The 17,160-nt window shown below is 41.4% G+C and overlaps 1 protein-coding gene across 1 annotated transcript; it reads right to left on the bottom strand.

Annotated features, from left to right (window-relative positions):
- lrrc8da (leucine rich repeat containing 8 VRAC subunit Da) lies at positions 1 to 17,160 on the bottom strand. The gene is made up of 2 exons (XM_033651182.2): positions 16,820 to 17,160; positions 1 to 4,869 (listed from the first exon to the last, which is right to left on the bottom strand). Coding segments are annotated over exons 1-2 (2,562 nt in total). The 5' UTR covers positions 16,821 to 17,160; the 3' UTR covers positions 1 to 2,308.

Here is a 17,160-nt window from a genome sequence, read left to right as displayed (position 1 = left end):
TTCATCTAAAATCTTGTTTTATTGTGCCATAAAGTTGTGAACTTTGAGCATAGGATCACAAAGGTGGTACAGCAGCTCAGGAGAACATGTACTGTACATACACAGTAGGCCTACACAGAAATACATTGAGAAGAACGAAGGCAGACGTGTTTGTCATCATTACACGATTCTGACATGTTAAATAATCAGTCCTTCGTGTGACTGGTTTTATTACACATTTCAAATTTCAAAGCATGATTAAAAAAAGATAGTCGAGAGAGTTCCCTTTTATCAGCTCACGTTGGTCTCGGAACATGTTATCACAAAGGACATTCACCCATCTTTAAATCATTAAAGGAGCTGTATGAGACATTCAGAGCGTACAATTCAGAGTCTGGGGTGGGATTGTCTGCACGTGGTTCTTAACATGGAGGTGGCCGAGCTGGCAGCTAACATTGTTAACACAATAAAACATGCTAACAATGGCAACAGTACTGACAAAGCAAATAAGGGGAAACTGGAGGGTGGGTCCGACACCTCTGTGATAAGTCTGTCAACTTTATCATAAGTAACCTCCATGAGCACAATGCAGAGCGTCAGTGATTAGCTAGCCAGTGGGATCCACTCACAGGGACTTACGTGCATGTGCCGACTGACTGTTTACCACAACAATACATAGAGAAGCTTGGAGCGTGACGTCATTTTCTGCTCAGGACGCCATTGCTCCTTAATAGCTCCATAGTGGTTTTCTGCTATATTAAAGGGATAGTTTGGATCTTTTTAAGTGAGGTTGTATGAGGTAATTATCCATAGTCAGTGTGTTACCTACAGTAGATGGGAGTCGGCACATACCCATTTTGGAGAAGCAGGCAGGAGTACTGCAGCAGAAGCTAAGCAACATATTGCTGTGGATGGGGGCCGCAACAACAATATATTTGAAACACCTACAAAAAAGTCCCACCTAAAAAATGTATATCATTTAAAGGTGCTCTATATTTAGAGTATTTTCACTGCTTTACCTTGCCACCTGATGGGAACCTGAAGCCATTATTTTGCCCTCTTCAAAGCCAGACTCCATTGAGAAAAATAGTGATTTAAGATTACTGAATGCAGGAGCTGCTGGTCTACTGCTGCCTCGATCAGTTATTCAGTTTGTGTTATTGTGTGACTCTGATGTTTTAAAGGGTTAGTTCGGATTCATCAGTCACACAATAACACAAACATGCTAACTTACTGATGCAGAAGTAGACCAGCAGCTCCTGTGTTCACAGAACCAAAATTGCTGTTTTTGTCAATGGAGTCTGGCGGCTTTCAAGAGAGCATAGATGGGTACTTAGGCCATTAACGGCTTTCCCTTTGTAACAGACTGTCTGATGGTAAGGTAAAGCAGTGAAAATACTTTCAACATAGCGTACACTTAAGCTGTTATAGATATTTTAGGTGGCAAAATTACATTTTGTTGCTGCCCCATCCACAGCAGTACATTGCTTAGCCTCCATGTCAGTACTCCAGCCTACTTCTCCAACCTGGGGGGTGTGCCAACTGATATCTACTGTGTGTAACACACTGACTATGGATAAGTAGCCCATACAACCCCACTTAAAAAAAATCAGAACCACCCCTTTAATGTTTTAACTCTTGCATACAGCTCCTTTAAGTCATCAGTGTGCAAATGAATTACTATAGGCCTTAGTATACAATCTCTACAACATCAAGTTAAAGGTTCATTTCTGGTGCTTAGTCTCCACCTGAGTTTTACAACTCTTAACTCATTCTGTTGGCTACAAGACATTGAGGAAAATAAAGGTTAATAAAAACTACTAGGAAAAAAAAGGTTGCATTGTGTCCTCTTCCATAACATATAGAAATTGCTCTGTGGATCGTGTCTGTATGAAACACTGACATGAAAACATGAAATATTCATATTTGGCTTTTTGTTTGTGAAAGCCCTCACTGTAAAAAAATAGCAGCAGTTAAGGCAAAAAGATTGTTCCCCATGGTTACAATTATACCTGAGTACCTAAAACAATAAATCTACATACTGTGTCATTGGAGCAAACAGTTTTGGTCTATAGAATATTACATAGCTAAATTTTTAAAGTGTTATTACTCAAAGCTAAGAAAATGCTAAAAAGTTGCTGACTTAGATATTCAGCAACAAGAAAAGCAATCTGTACCACTTTTAATACATAAGCAACTAAGACAACTCATTAGAATAATCAAGAAAATGCATTCATTTTTACGGATATTACAATAATAAACAGTCTATTCGTACATCTGTTACGCAGGCTCGTCATGACCTCGTGAAGCATGAGTTGTGTTTTTTGTGCTATAAGCCACTCGTGAAGGACGTGGTCTCGCGGCTGATGTTCTCCTTAACGTCCACGGGCAGTGCATCAAAGAGATGGTCCTCCACAACCAGCCCGCTTTTGCGCAGCAGGCGGCAGTTTCCCAGCTGAGGGGGCAGTCTGTCCAGACAGTTTCCTTTCAGCTCCAGCTGAGTGAGCTGGACCAGTTGACCCACGGTCTCCGGCAGCACGGTGAGTGCATTGTTCCCCAGACACAGCACCTTTAGCTTGGTGCATCTGAACAGAGGCTTGGGCAGCACCTCCAGCTTGTTGGAGTTGATGGCTAAGTGCTGGAGATTGTGGAGGAGACCCACATCTGGAGGGAGCACTGTGATGGAGTTGTGGCCCACGTCCAGGTGCCGCAGTTTGGGTAGAGTGAACAAGGCCGGAGGCAGAGACTCCAGTTTGTTGTGAGAGAGGTGGAGAGCCTCCAGAGACTTGACCTGGCCGATGGAGGATGGGATGGTGATAATTTTGTTGTGCCACAGTTTCAGGCACGTCAGCCTCTTGAGGTGCTGGAAGCTGATGATCTCTTCTATGGTTCGGATGTTGTTAGATTTCAGGTCAAGTTCCTGTAAGTTGATCAAGCTGAAAATAGCGTGGGGGATCCTCTCCAGCTCGCAGGTGTGCAGCTCCAGCTCAATCAGACTTACCATTTTTTTCAGACTGTTCAGTACCATTAGTTTTGTACCGTCGTTGTGCACCACTAGCTTAATCAGATGTGGCGACAGCTCTGTGATGTTTGTGGGCATTTTTGTGAGGTTGCTTTTCAAGCATAGTGTCTTTAGATGCCTCAAATCTCGCATGGACTCGAGGCCGATCATTTTGTTATTTTCTGAGCTCAAGTTTCCAATGAGGTTAAGTTCCCTCAAACTTCTCAGCAGATACACCCATGCTGGGATCTCAGCGACATCAGTGAACTTGACATGAAGACAGCGCAGATGATCACGGAGGAAAGCGAACCCTGTCTGCTCTACTTTGGCCGGACAGTGGCAGAGATGCAGCTCCTGCAAGCTGGTCATTTGAGAGACCTTTGCTGAGAACCTCACCTCGGGAATCAGCTCCAGTTTCAGCACTTCCAAGTCTGTGAGGTCAAACACAGCATTTGGAAGACCAGAGAGCATGAAAAGGTGCAGCTCCTGCTGGTCCTGTGCGTTACGAGTCACAAGCTGCCTCAGCTTCTCAAAGGTCCATTCGTGATTGAGGCTGATCTCTCTAAGCTTGTTCTCACTGACCTCGGACAAGAAGACACCAAAGCGTTTGGAGTAGAGTTGGTCATATTGGTCAACCATGTGTAAGAGGAATGCAAAGTCATTTTTGACATCAGGAATGTCACTAAAGCTACTCTCTTCACGGACCTTCTCGAATGAGTACTCTTTCAGAGGTCGTCGAAACACCCAGAAGAGAGAGTACAAGCAGGCCATCCCGTAGATCAAAATCAACGCCATGTAGCTAATAAGCAGCTTGTTTAGCATGAACGCCATGTTGTGCGTACAGAAGAACTTCCTGTATCCCGTCAGCTGTTTAATATCAGGTTCACAATCATGCTTAAAATTTATTTTAGCCAAAAATGTTGACGTGTAGGATAATATCAAAATAAACTTGACAGTTTTGACAACAGTCTGCGCTACATAAAGCTTGTAGATGAAATCACTGTCCTCCACATGAGCTCGGAATTTTCTTACTTTCTCAAACAGGGCTTTGGCCTGCTCCCCATCTTTTTTGTCAAGGATTGTCATGCTGCTTGGGACCTCTGCGATGGGCTTATCTGCAGAGAATTTCACCCCGAGCATGGGCGTGGATGAGTTCGCAGTTGTGCCGTCATCCTTCCCCTCTAAAGACACCTGATTTGGTGCTGCGGAGGTGCCGGTCAGCCGCTGTTTGTTCTCCTCAGAGTCCTCACAAGCGGTTTCAGACAAAGCCTTTGTAGTCCAGGGAGACTCAAAACATCTACCTAGAATGGAAACAAAATGCTCTATCTTTGAGCTAGTTTTTGGGTATTTGAACCAGAAGTTGCTACTGACCATGAGAACAAGGGTGTGGATGAGGGTGAGGTAAGGAAAGTACTTGGAATACCAGGGCAAGGCAACATGGTAACATATTTGGTTGATGAAGATATACTGTTGATAGTCCAAGTTGGTCCTGACGCCTGTTGGTTGAGGTTGATTGACATACTTCTCTTGCACCACAGCAGTGTGTTGGTGTGTGACGTGGATCTCATGGACAGCATCGTCCGGTAAGTCCTTCGTGATTAGGGGGAGGGTGTTTGCCAGGGGGGCTCCAGTGGCTGCTGATGAGGCTGCTTTCTGTGCTGTCTGCTGCGTGAAAGAGTTCGGCTTTGCTCCCGTGGCCTCCTCCGAGTCCTCCAGACAAGGAAGGCAAGCCACCTGGTCCTTGGTGATCTGCATGGTCATGGCAAATATGGCCAGCATGAGCATGACCAGCCCAAGGTAGTCCATGAATACGTCCCACCATGGCTTCAGGATGCGGTAGGTCGGCTGGATGTCATTCAAGGATGCAACCTCGGTGAGAGTGAACATCACTGCAACAAACAGAGGAGAGTCAGTTAACCCATTAGTGCCCACAAATGAGGATTGAATTTCCTTTGAGAGAATGTTTTCTAGGTTTCCCCAAGCACATACCTGTTTCTTATCATACTGTAGGTCCATATATCTATATTATATCAATATCAGGATATGAGACTAGATATCTTCCTTGATCTTGGATAGTGTAATATTGCAAATATTGTCTTTTACTGGATTTAAAAGCTGCATTGCAGTAAAGTGATGTAATTTTCTGAACTTTTAGACTGTTCAGACTAGCTGCTCATTATTTCCCTTTACCCTTAGTCATTATATCCATATTACATGATAAATATTATGATTATTTATCAAAAAGCACATAAGCACTTATAAATAGATTTATAAGTAGATTTTCTCTGTAATGCCCAGCCCTATTATACCATATATAGTCTTTGGCCACACTGTACTGCTGTTTTTTATCTATAGTTTATTGCATTTTAGGAAAAAACAGTATTCTCATCCCATAATAATAAAAATTATTATTATTATTGCTGTCCTACTTCCTCTGTTTATATCACCAAAGTCTGAACATAAACAGTCTTTCATGACTGCTGTGCCCTTTAAACTTGAGTAATCTTTCAGGAAACGAAAAAGGGAAAATTTAAAAATAACTTCCGACATGAGTTTCTACAGCACAGACCTACACCAGGAAGTTTAAAGGGTAATGTCAGTATTTTTCATACTGGAGACTATATTCATGTGTTTTAGTGTCTAAGTGACTAATGGGAAGAGCAGTTGTTGAAAGCAGTCCATTATTGAGCAAGCAGTGGCGAAACAGGCCGCAACGTAACCATTCCACTGAGAGTTGTTTTTACCACGTGCAGGCTCAGATTGTTATTAGAAGTGTCTGACAACATTATGGAAATGATATGGACCTTTATGTTAAAGAGTAAGATCGTTTTTGTTTAACCAGAAACAGCCTCAAAATCACCATCTCAAAACCCACCAGACTCCATTTAAAAAAACAGCAATTTTAGCATGTATAGAGCCAGCATATTTTCACATCTAACTGGGTGAATTAAGGGTTTATTTCAACCAAACCAGAGTTGGTAGTCGTTACAACAGTGGAAAGATGAACCAAGACCATTTTTGTGAGTTGTATGTTGTTTCTGTCAACTTTGAATGAAGTGTATTTCATGATGATTAAATTACTGTTTTTTTAAATTGAGTCTGGTGGGTTTGACATTGCCGATTTTAGGGCTGTTTCTGGTTAAACAAAAAGGATCTTACTGTTAAACAAGAAGGTCAATGTCTGTTTCTATAATGTTGTCAAGACACTTATAATAAGAATCTGAGCCTACCCCTTAACCCTGTAAAACCCACTGTTTCAAATTTACAACATCACTTTTAATAATTCTAAAAAAAGGCCTGCAAATGTTTTTTTTTTCTCAAGACCACATTTACATAGTTAATGGGTCCTATTGTTTGTCCTCACAATGCTATTGGATAGAATTAGTGTTTATAGGTCTGGTCATCTGGCCATGAACTCACTCTACCTGCAAACTTCCCGTTGAGCTCATCTCCTTTTTTTGCATGACTGGATTTGTCAGGATTAAAGTAAGTAAAATTCCTTAAAAAAATTTTTTTGTGTTTATTACAATGTCGAGAACATGTACATATTTAGTTATTTTGGAAAACATTCATCAAATTTGATTTATAGCTTGTTATGTCTATGTTGTAATTCTACAACGTTGGGTCAGTGTGGTAGTCAAAATAGCCTGTGCTCCTTACACATTACATAAGGTCACTGCACTTCTCACATGGTCACCAATTAAAAAAAATGTAGTAGAAATTTAAAGTATTACATGATTCATTGTAACGAAGCTCTAAATGTGCTTTTCTGTTAAATTTTTACTTAGTTTAGCTTAGACCATAATTAAACACATGAATAAATTGTATGGGGTATTTGAAACTCCAACATCTATAGCAGTATTTGAAACTCCCTGTATCTTTGTAGTTTTTTGTTTGTTTTTTAACTTCTAAATGATCCTGAGCTATTTTTCTCACTGTTGCCCAAGCAGCAGTTTGTAGCATTAGGAGATAGAAAAACAGGTTCTGAATGTTCTGGATTTGTTGGGGGGATGCCTGTTGCATTGTTCAGGGACAGGTGCGAATGGTCTTGAATGTGAACCTGTAAGTGCTCTGGGGGGATGCATGTGTTCCTTTAGTGATTCAGTAACATCTAAAGAACTGCTTTGCCCATCACTACACCAAAGTGTAATAACATCAGCTGGTTCAAACTAACTGATGAACAGAGGTTAATACAAAAGTAGTAAAGTGAGCTCAGCAGTGTGACATCATGTGGTATATAATATATATTTAAACAAGAGTTTAAACTGGAGAAGGATCTGTGGCATGAAAACAAAAAAGGCTGTTTGTAACTTTAGAGTAAATAACACCAGAAGTCCTGAAGTCAGTGAAGATGTGACGGGCTGGACAGAAACCAGAGGATCTGTAACCTCTGTGATGGTGATGACGACGATGATGATGATGGTGTGGGACATGAGCTTCATATTCAGTTTGAATGTCAGAATGAAGCTTAATGATTCCAGAGAAAGGTATTAGCCAAAGTATTATTTGAACCATCCATCTAAAGTCATCTGTTAACTGGGTGTTTTGTCTAAAAGACGTTCTTCCTCTGTATGAGTAACATTGGTTGTACTTTGGCCACGCCGTGTGCCATCCTTCTGTTATTGTATGTAATGTGATGTGGTCTTGGAAATGAAAATAAGAAACTGAATGTATTTGCCATCATCCAAAGGTTTTTAATCACCTTAATTGGGATCAGTGGACCAACAGTATCTCTTTAGCCCATGAATTTAACGATCCAGTGCCTGTTGCATTGTTCCGGGACAGGTGCGAATGGTCTTGAATGTGAACCTGTAAGTGCTCTGGGGGGATGCATGTGTTCCTTTTAGTATGATAAGCAGAGAGCATAATAGGCCAGCCAGACAGTATTGTTTGAATGTAGTAAACCACATTGAAAGTGACGGAGGAAAAAGTTTTGTAAATATATTTTTTTCCAATATTTTTATTTATAAATGCTTATTCATAAAACTATGATTGTTGTGTGATGATTATTACTCATGATATATACTGTTATGGGGCTTAGTAAGCAATCAACCCTGCAAATGAATACTTAAATGTTCTGTATATCTGTTCAGACAAAGTGAGTACAAACACAGACGTTCTGCTCCCAACTGTGCCCAACGTTGCCTAAAAACTTACTAAAATGTAAAAAATTTGAAAACTCTTTGATTTCTACATCAGAGGCCTCCTAAAACAATATCTGAGAGGTCAAAAAAAAATTTTGCTCATTTTTTTTATATATCTGGGTCTTACAGGGTTAACTATACATTGCAGCCTGTTAAAGGGCTGCCAGCTGCAGCACTCTTGCTTAATACTGGACCACTTTCAAAAATTCTTGTCTCCATAGTCACTCATACACAAAAACACAGGAAAATATGCTTCAGGTTGAACAATACCAGAGTTACCCCTTAAGGTTTTTGGGTCAAATGTTGCAGGTTGCCAAAAGTCGAGAGCTAGAGAAGCACATTTGACCCCTGCAGCTGTACAAGGTGTGAATGTGTAACTGTGAAGGCACTGCTGGGTGTTATTGTTGTATCTTGATGTGCTGCATTCAACTCTCACTTCCTCTCACTTTGCAGTGCAGTTTCATTCAGTTACATTTTAATGATGTTTAAGCACAGAGCCCGGGTTGTGCTAAACCCAGACTTATTACAACAAGCTGTTACTGGAACAGTGCAGACTGCTTTGATGTAGGCATAAGTCTACCAACTGCTCTGACTCACTGAGACGGTTGGCACACATGTGTTTCATTTAATGAATCACTGTTTTCGTACTCAGTCAACGTCTGGCATTTGTTTGTATCATCTTTCGCCTGCTGTATTTAATTCGAACAAACACAATGGAAGGACAAATATTTCTTGAGACAAGATCTTAAAACAAGATCAGTGGGAGTTTGGAAATAAGCAAACGATTATCTGTCCATCTTGATAATTTGTTGTTTCTTTAAACCCTGGGACCGGCGCCGGAGAGCAATAGTCCTGTGACACATTTGAATATTTCATACTGTACTACGCACTGAGGCGGATGACATCCTAAATCCCATTAAACTGCACTCCAAAAAGGAGATATTTCTTGTGAGTAAGAAGGGAAGAATCTGAGCGTTTCTAAGAGGAAACTATATATTTGACTGTATCTTGTGAGGTATGAATGGCATTTTCTTTTTTTTATGTAGAAAATAATTTGCCTTTTTGCTGCTGTGAGTCAAAATGGAGAAACTTCAAACTCCATCTTTCTTATACTAGAATTTTTTAGAGGCTTCAATTGTTTTAAGATAAGATAATCCTTTTTTATTCGTCCCACAGCAAGGAAATTTGCATCATTACAGCACTAAACAGGAAGTATCAGAAATAAAATTCAAAGCAACACATTAAAGAAACATGATTGGTGCAATAGGAAAACTGTATAAAACAACGAGCAATACAACAAGCAACACGTATAAAAACATAAGGCAATATAATTTTGCTAACAGGTTGTTTGGGTAGAAAGCATAATATTTGAATAACTTGACTTTATATCTTCATATCAGTTACGTTTCAGTTCATCACTGCAATCCATCAGCCTCCAAACAGGCACACAATATGCTCGAGCACATGGCCCCTGCACAATTATCATGAATGTCTCAAGCATGAATGACCGCATCATTAAGGTCCTTTCATGGAATGTTTGTCCTGTAGATGAATTTAAGGAATTTCAGTCCCAATTTTTCCATCAAAGCAGCTCTGCAATTGGTTGACGGTACAAATGTTTAACATTTTTCTTTGGACTCAAGCCTAGGGTTGCAGTGGTATGAGATTTTCACTGTACTATAACATCTTTGAAAATATCACGGTATCATGGTAAATGGTGTTGCAGGATTGATATGATCAGTTACAATGACCCTTAAAGGAGTGAAGGTGAGTTTGAACAAACACTGAAACCATTTTTTAAATATAAGTCTGTGTAAAACGTCTGACAGGCAGTCGAAGGGGAATATAACTTAGGGCTGGACGATATGTCCTGAAAATTATTTCATAATATTTTCAAGCTGTATCTCGATACACAATATATATCTCGATATTATCTCCTCAAAAGTACTTAATTAATGCCTGGACTGGGAGACAAAATGGAACATAACAATATTTCTGACTAAATACAATTAAGTTGTAGGGGTGACTGTTGTTTTGTTGGGGTTTTTTTCAAAGAGATTGTGATCAATAATCATCTATAATGTGGATATATAAAGACTAAGTGGGTTAAGGCAAGCGTTGAAACATATAAAACGCCTGGTAAGTCGATAAATTTTAGGGCTGTCCCGAATACCATTTCTTAACATTCTGACCTTCGGCAGAATTTATAACGAATATTCGTTATTTTCGGACCTAATTGTATTGCGGAGTTTTGCACAGCGGCGACCGGATCTTTGCTCTCAAACCACAAAAAAATGTGATGGCACAACAGTCTCCTTCAGTATATTATTCTATGCTTTCTTTTGATTTTCATATTGGCTAGTCATCCTCTTTAATTTGTCTTCTGATTAAATCAGAACCGTTGAAACAAGTTGTAGGAAGCCTCTGCAAGTAATTGGTTGCTGCAATAAAATGGTTAATCAGCAATGCTGTGCACTGCAGAGCCGATCCGCTGCTGGTTCTGCCGACCTGAATAGAATATAATGTCTATAGCCTACTGTTGTGTGTACAGCCTTTATAGACTGAGCTGAGTAGTGATGCGCGGGTCGACCCGTAACCCGCGGGACCCGCAAATGGACCTGCGGGTCGGGCAGCAGTGATCGTCTGTTAAATCGGTCTGTAAATGATATTTTGACATTATTGGCTATTACTGTCATGGCATCCGAAGGTACTGATGCGTTGAGCAGGTGACAGTCCGCGGTCGTTTTCAAAACACACTTGTGTCACGCACTCCAAAAGAAACTTGTTGAAACTTTAAACAATAATTTATTGTACAAAACGGGGGAAACAAACGTTGACAAAAACGGTTCCATAATTCATATTAAATTCAAAAGATAACGAAAAAACAGCTACAAGTTAGAGGGAATAGTGATAAAGTGGTAAAACTTGGCATTGATCCACAGCCTCAGACGGATGCGCTCAAGCATGCCGTGCGCACAAGCTCAGTTGGTAGGCTATACTATATTTTCACATTTTTAACAATGCAATTTAAAAGTTTTGATTTTTATTGATAACCTACATTTACCAACAACAAAAAGACTACATTTAGCACCAAAATATATGTTAAAAAAAAAACAAAAAAAAACTAAATAAAAATCCTACCCATAGAAACGAATATTCGAATATCCGAATATTTAGGTACAGCCCTAATAAATTTACATGGCTTTACTGTAATGCAGCATTTAAAACAAGGGAGAAAAATATTTATGCCATATCATGATACGATATCCAAAATCTAAGACGATATATAGTCTCATATCTTGATATTGATACAATATCCTCATATTGCCCAGCCCTAATATCACCGCAACCCTGCTCAAGCCTAACCGAATAATCAGTGGGCCAATATCATCAGCAGATATAAGTTTATTACAGTTATCTTGCATCATTTGTAATTCCGAATATACGTCTCAGATATTTTAGAAACTCTGTCTCCATCACATAGTTAATCCATAAGAGAGCTCTGAGAAAGTCATTGTTCAACTGCAGTCTGTTAAATGTCACGCTAAGGGATGAAACAGTTCAACATTCTGAACGAATACTATTACTGTTTCTAGAGATGCACAATAATATCAGCACGTCAACAGTATTGGCCAATATCAGCTTTAAAATGAACATCCATGTCTCCATCTGCTGATGGGCCGTCACGATAAGAGTATGGATGCATAAAATGCTGTTAATCCCACTACAGAAGACACCATGTTTGATAACTGCACTCACTGTAAACACAGTCCCGCATCAACCAAAGTTAGCAACAGTCTCCCTGACGCAGGCTCAGTGTGCAATGTGCGTCTGTTTTCTTTAATAAAAACATGTCAGAGGGCAGTGACAGCGCTCTGGGGATTTCTCAGCCTTATTGTTTACAAAGTGGGCGTGCAGCAGGCCAACCCAGTGATGATACCAGCCCCTTGTCCCCATTTATAGACACTCGAGTCAACATTTTAACAAGCTCCTTTTATGCACCGACATGAAAGAAAACTTGCTGAAATGATTTCATCTATGTAAAAAAAACTGATTTTATTCTAAAATATCAGCATGACCCTAAAAAACACAGTCGTCACATTCAGACCATGATGTCACTTCAGGGTGCCACTGCAGGGTTACACAAAGTTAACTTCTTGTTCTGAGGAACTTCAAAGTCCAGTCCTCTCTCCATGTGACATGAGAGCAATCTGACATGGTCATATCATCACAGTAGCACGCTTGATGGTCATAACTGGGGTTTTCTCATGGTGTGAAAATGATCAATGATGGCCTTTTTCACTGAGGACACTTTTGACGTGTGGGTGTAAATCAATGTGGCTCAAAGTGCGGCCAGTGGTGGCCCTCAAAAACATTTAGTGTCACCTCAAAAAGGCATGCTTTATAATTTTAATACTTTCCATTTTGTTAGCTTACATTTAAATGACTGCTGTGTCAAACTGTGTCCTCCAAACAAGCGTCTGCCCGATTAGGAATAACAGCTTGTAGGAAGCTATATGTTTGCATGGCAACTCGACAGTGTCACAGGAATTTCGTCCTGTCAGCTTGTGCTGTTTGCTTAAGTTAGCAATATCAGTGGACGACTCGGAAGTGTCATGTGGAAGTGAGATGGTAAAGCCACTGCTGAAATAACCACTGTATGGCAGAGGAGAAAGGGAGGTTTCAGGAAAAATGGATTAACTCGTCGACCCTCGGGGGACAGATGAAGTGATCTGCAAACTGATAAACTCAGCAAGCAAGGAATTTCATATTAATTCCTATTATGAGGCAGATTACAACTACTACTATGACTTCCTGTGCGGCCTGTGCTGGCTCCTTAAAGTGGCACTCAGTCATCAAACTTTGATGTAAATAATTCATGACCGTTGAGTCATATCTGACATGCTTAATGATCTATCTGGAAAATGCAGCAGTGCACGTAATGTTCTTGTATCACAGCAGTGTCTTCACACACATACCCCCTTTTTCTACCATAATTAGCATGTGAATGTTTTTTTAAAAGTGAAAACCTGTTACAAATAGGTGATAGATTCTTTTACCCATTGCAAATGGACAAGAGCTGTGTACTTGGCTCTGCAGCAGATGAGTTTGTCATGGACGGGTCAAAAAACAGGTTAGTAAACAGTAGAAAGCAGCACGGAGGCCAGTGAAAATGTTAGAGTGGTAACTTTTTAAAATATCTATTACTCATTTAGTTTCTCTCTCAAACTCAGACTGAATTGTTTGCGATGTTCGCGTGCTGCTTTGGCAGAGGCAGACGGTACCTTGTGGTGGCCTGACACTGTGTTGCATTGGTAAAGGGGCGAAGATTGGTGCCTCCACCCGGGTGCCGTATTTCCATCACTGCCAATTAAAGTCGATTGGAGCTGGAGCCAACAATGCCAGTGTCCCTTTCTACACAGATATTGCGCTACAGGGCTGCCACATGAAGTCTCTTCTTTATGCCAGCTTTGCATTTTTACACAGAATCAAACAACGGCTGCATTACGCCACTCCAGTGTGTGATTTTAGATAACATTCCAGCATGGTAGAGGCAAAAGAGACATGACGGGCTTGACTTTCAACACAACAGCGTCAGCCTCTAGTGCAATGGATAAAATATGTGTTGGCAGCACTTTATAAACAACGACAGTGGCATAACATGTCAATAACAATCATTTCCCGTCCTTATATGGTGGCCGATCTTGTCCTCTGCTCAGAGGTTAAGGAGCTCCCGGGCCTCATTGCTTTCCTAATCTGCAGATATTTATGGCCACTGTTCTTCTTTGAGTTAGCTGCAGACTACTAACAGCTACTTTTCAAATCCCCCGCAGTGGGTCGCAAGAGTAACATGTCCTCAAAACATCCCACCTGTGCCACCCATGATACTGTCCTGCCAGCTGTTACATTTATACAGGCATTGTTTTGGCGCTGTTACTACTGCCAATCTCGGCTTCAAGGCAAGACAACTCTGTCCCCCCATTCTGCAGTTGTATCTTTTATACACAGAACAGTGAGGTGGAATAACGGCGTGAAATTCCCACCTTTAAGAGGCCATGTAAGGAGAAAAAATTGATATATTAAAGCAGCTGTGTGGAACTTTTTACCATTTATAAAACTGTCCCTAGTTCGTATCACCCCCCCCCCCCCCTTGAAGATCTGCATATTTATTTGAACCCAACAGCGACAAAAAAGCCTTTCTCTATATGGCTATTTAGCGTAGCCTCGCTCGGGTCGGACACACAGCGGAAGTCAGCAAACCAGAATACGGCACCCGAGGCGGAAGTGATTCTGCTCGCCCGCAGCGGCCCGCAGCGATTAAACCACAGAAGAAGGAGCCGTGTTTACAGTTTTCTTCGAGTAAGCAGTACGCAACGGGCATTGCTGAACACCTAACAGTTTTATCAGAGATGTATCTATGAGGACTTGGTTGTACTTTTGATGTCACGGCGGATAACGAAGGAGCATCATCTAAAATTATCTGTGACTGTGACCATGAACACAAATATACAGCAGGTAGTTGTCCTCAGTTTATAAGAAATTCAGAGCTACACCAGAACATTTATGAACAGGTCTTACTTTACTACTAATTTGTGTGTAACGTTAGCATGTTAGCATGTTTCCACTAATTACTTGGACTGACCTAATGTTAGTAGGGTTAGCTTTGCAAGTGAAGGCTGCAGGTAACAGCTTTGCTGTGTTAGGATTATGTTATGTCTTCACTGTGTATCTAAACATAAAAGAATACTCCAATGATTTGGGAGTTATGCCCTTTCTCTATCATTTTCATATTGAGACAACATGATCGATATCTTTTTTGTGTCTGTACGTCCAGTGGCTGGGTCTCAGTGGTTAGCATTGCGCTTATAGGGGGTCAGTACGTCCTGCGTTGTGATCCGTGGAGGAATACACCGGTGAGCAGGCACAGACGTAGCTTATAAACAAAACTCAGCTGTTTATTTAGCCTAGCGATATCTCTGGATTTTAGTAGCTGCAATGGACGACTTTGAACGCGACTTTGAAGAGTTTCTTGTAGCGGACACAGACCCAGAGCCATACCTGTTTGAGCCGGAGTACACAGATGAGGAACTCCATGTGTTTGATGCTGAGCAGGCGAGAAGAGAGGCTGAATCCTCCTCTCCCATTTTGCTGCACAGAATGGGACTCGGTGCTACCATCGTTGGGGAGATATATCATCAGGAGGAAAACCGCCACAGAGAGTGCATCACAAGGAGTGAAAACTTTGCAGCAATCACTAATCCTGGCGTGATTCAAACTTTTTTTCATGTTCCTAAGATGAACTGGAAAAAACGCTCCAGGCCTGCAGGAGCTGATGGACAGCTTTCAGTCGGGTGAGTAATATCGTCCGTGTCGTCTCTTTGTTTGCTTTTACCGAGTGACCTAGCGTACCTGTCCCAGAGCCAGCTGCAGCTCTTGCTCACCGTCGTATCCCTCCGCGCAAGATGTACTGACCCCCTACAAGTGCCATGCTAACCGCTGTCTCAATATGAAAATGATAGAGAAAGGCCATAACTCCCAAATCGTCGGAGTATTCTTTTCACATAATAATGGGGACTCAGCAGATGACTTGTTAACTGTTTATTCCTCCTTACACCGAACGTACACGGCTGCCTCTCATTGTTTCCAGTAGCACAACAACGGTTACTACATTACTCATAATAACTTGAGGCTCACACTACTACGGTAGCCTTAGTAGCTCAAAATACACAACAGATTAGATCAGAACAGAAACACGACAGGAGAATTTACTGAGTAATTTTGCTGTTTCCACTAATTACTTGGACTGACCTGACGTTAGTTAATCCTCTTGCTCTCCAAAACAAATGCATGCGGTAATTGCTGGCTGCAGTCGGAACACCAGGCTGTGGGTGTCATACCGCTTCGACCAAAGGGGCGCTATAATCAACGAAAACGAAAAGTTCCGCACAGCTGCTTTAATATTGGTTATCGGGCAATATCGTGCATCCCCAGTTTAAAAAACCTACATACACATGATAATTTTAGTAGTAAAGGGGTACTAGAAGAGGAAACACATCTAAACAGGATATGAGAGAAATAAAAATCTTAGTGCGTGAGGGCCCCCAGGAAAGGGCGAGGCCCCGTGCTACATGGGGGCCTGGCAGCCAGGGCAGGGTGGTGAACAGCCCCCCTCCTCTGCAGCCCTGCACAGACAGATTACATCAAACTGACCTCAGCATGTGATAGAAGCCACTGTGATGCATGTTGAGAGTAATTTAATAAATTATATGTTTAAAGATGGCTCCCAGACAAATTAGTATAACTTCTGAGGTCAGCCAGGGGCTCCAGACTGAGAGGAAACAGGTCGTAGACTGCACATGTGGAAAAACAGGCTGAGTGTAATTTCTTAAATTACTCCACCATAAGAGGAAATAAGACATGCGTATAGAGGCTGCATGATGAAAGCTTTTGACTTTTCTCCCTCACGTGAGGAGTTCTTGCGCACTAAGTTATCTGTTGGTGTTTCTGTGTCAGGTGACTTTTCTTCAACATGTGAAATTGAGCATGTGTTAAACCAGGCAGGTAACCAGTTTCTTATCTGGAAACCATTATCAACTCGACCACGCGGGAAGAAACAATACCAATCGTGTTATTTATTATAATTAAAATAGTTTAAAGTGTGAATTTAAAACACAGTGAAGCTGAATATACTTACTGCCCGTGCGGCGTTATCTCAATCCAATTATTCCTTCCTCAGCCTGCATGCCACTTTTCGCTCCAGTCTTCAGGTGCGCCTCTAACCTAATTTCTCAGCCCCGTTAAAAACTGCGGGAATGACGCCGGGGAGTGACACAAAGCTCTGGGGAACATTTGTTGGTGACAGCCGCGGGTTTGTGTCGCCTACATCCCTCATACCTGAGCGCCGGGGAGCGGAGCCGGCAGCCGGGGCCGTGTGTTAGGCAATATGCGCAGACGGACCTCCACCAGTGTAATGTATTTCTAAGAAAAGCCAGATCCAATATGGAGCCGTGCAGACCGCCGTTGTGGGTGTTATGC

The sequence above is a fragment of the Epinephelus lanceolatus genome, chromosome 12 (genome assembly GCF_041903045.1).
Source record: "Epinephelus lanceolatus isolate andai-2023 chromosome 12, ASM4190304v1, whole genome shotgun sequence".
In the NCBI taxonomy this organism is placed as follows: Eukaryota; Metazoa; Chordata; class Actinopteri; order Perciformes; family Serranidae; genus Epinephelus; species Epinephelus lanceolatus.
The sequence above is the reverse complement of the archived record's forward strand: the minus strand, read 5'-3'. Positions and strand labels throughout refer to the sequence as shown.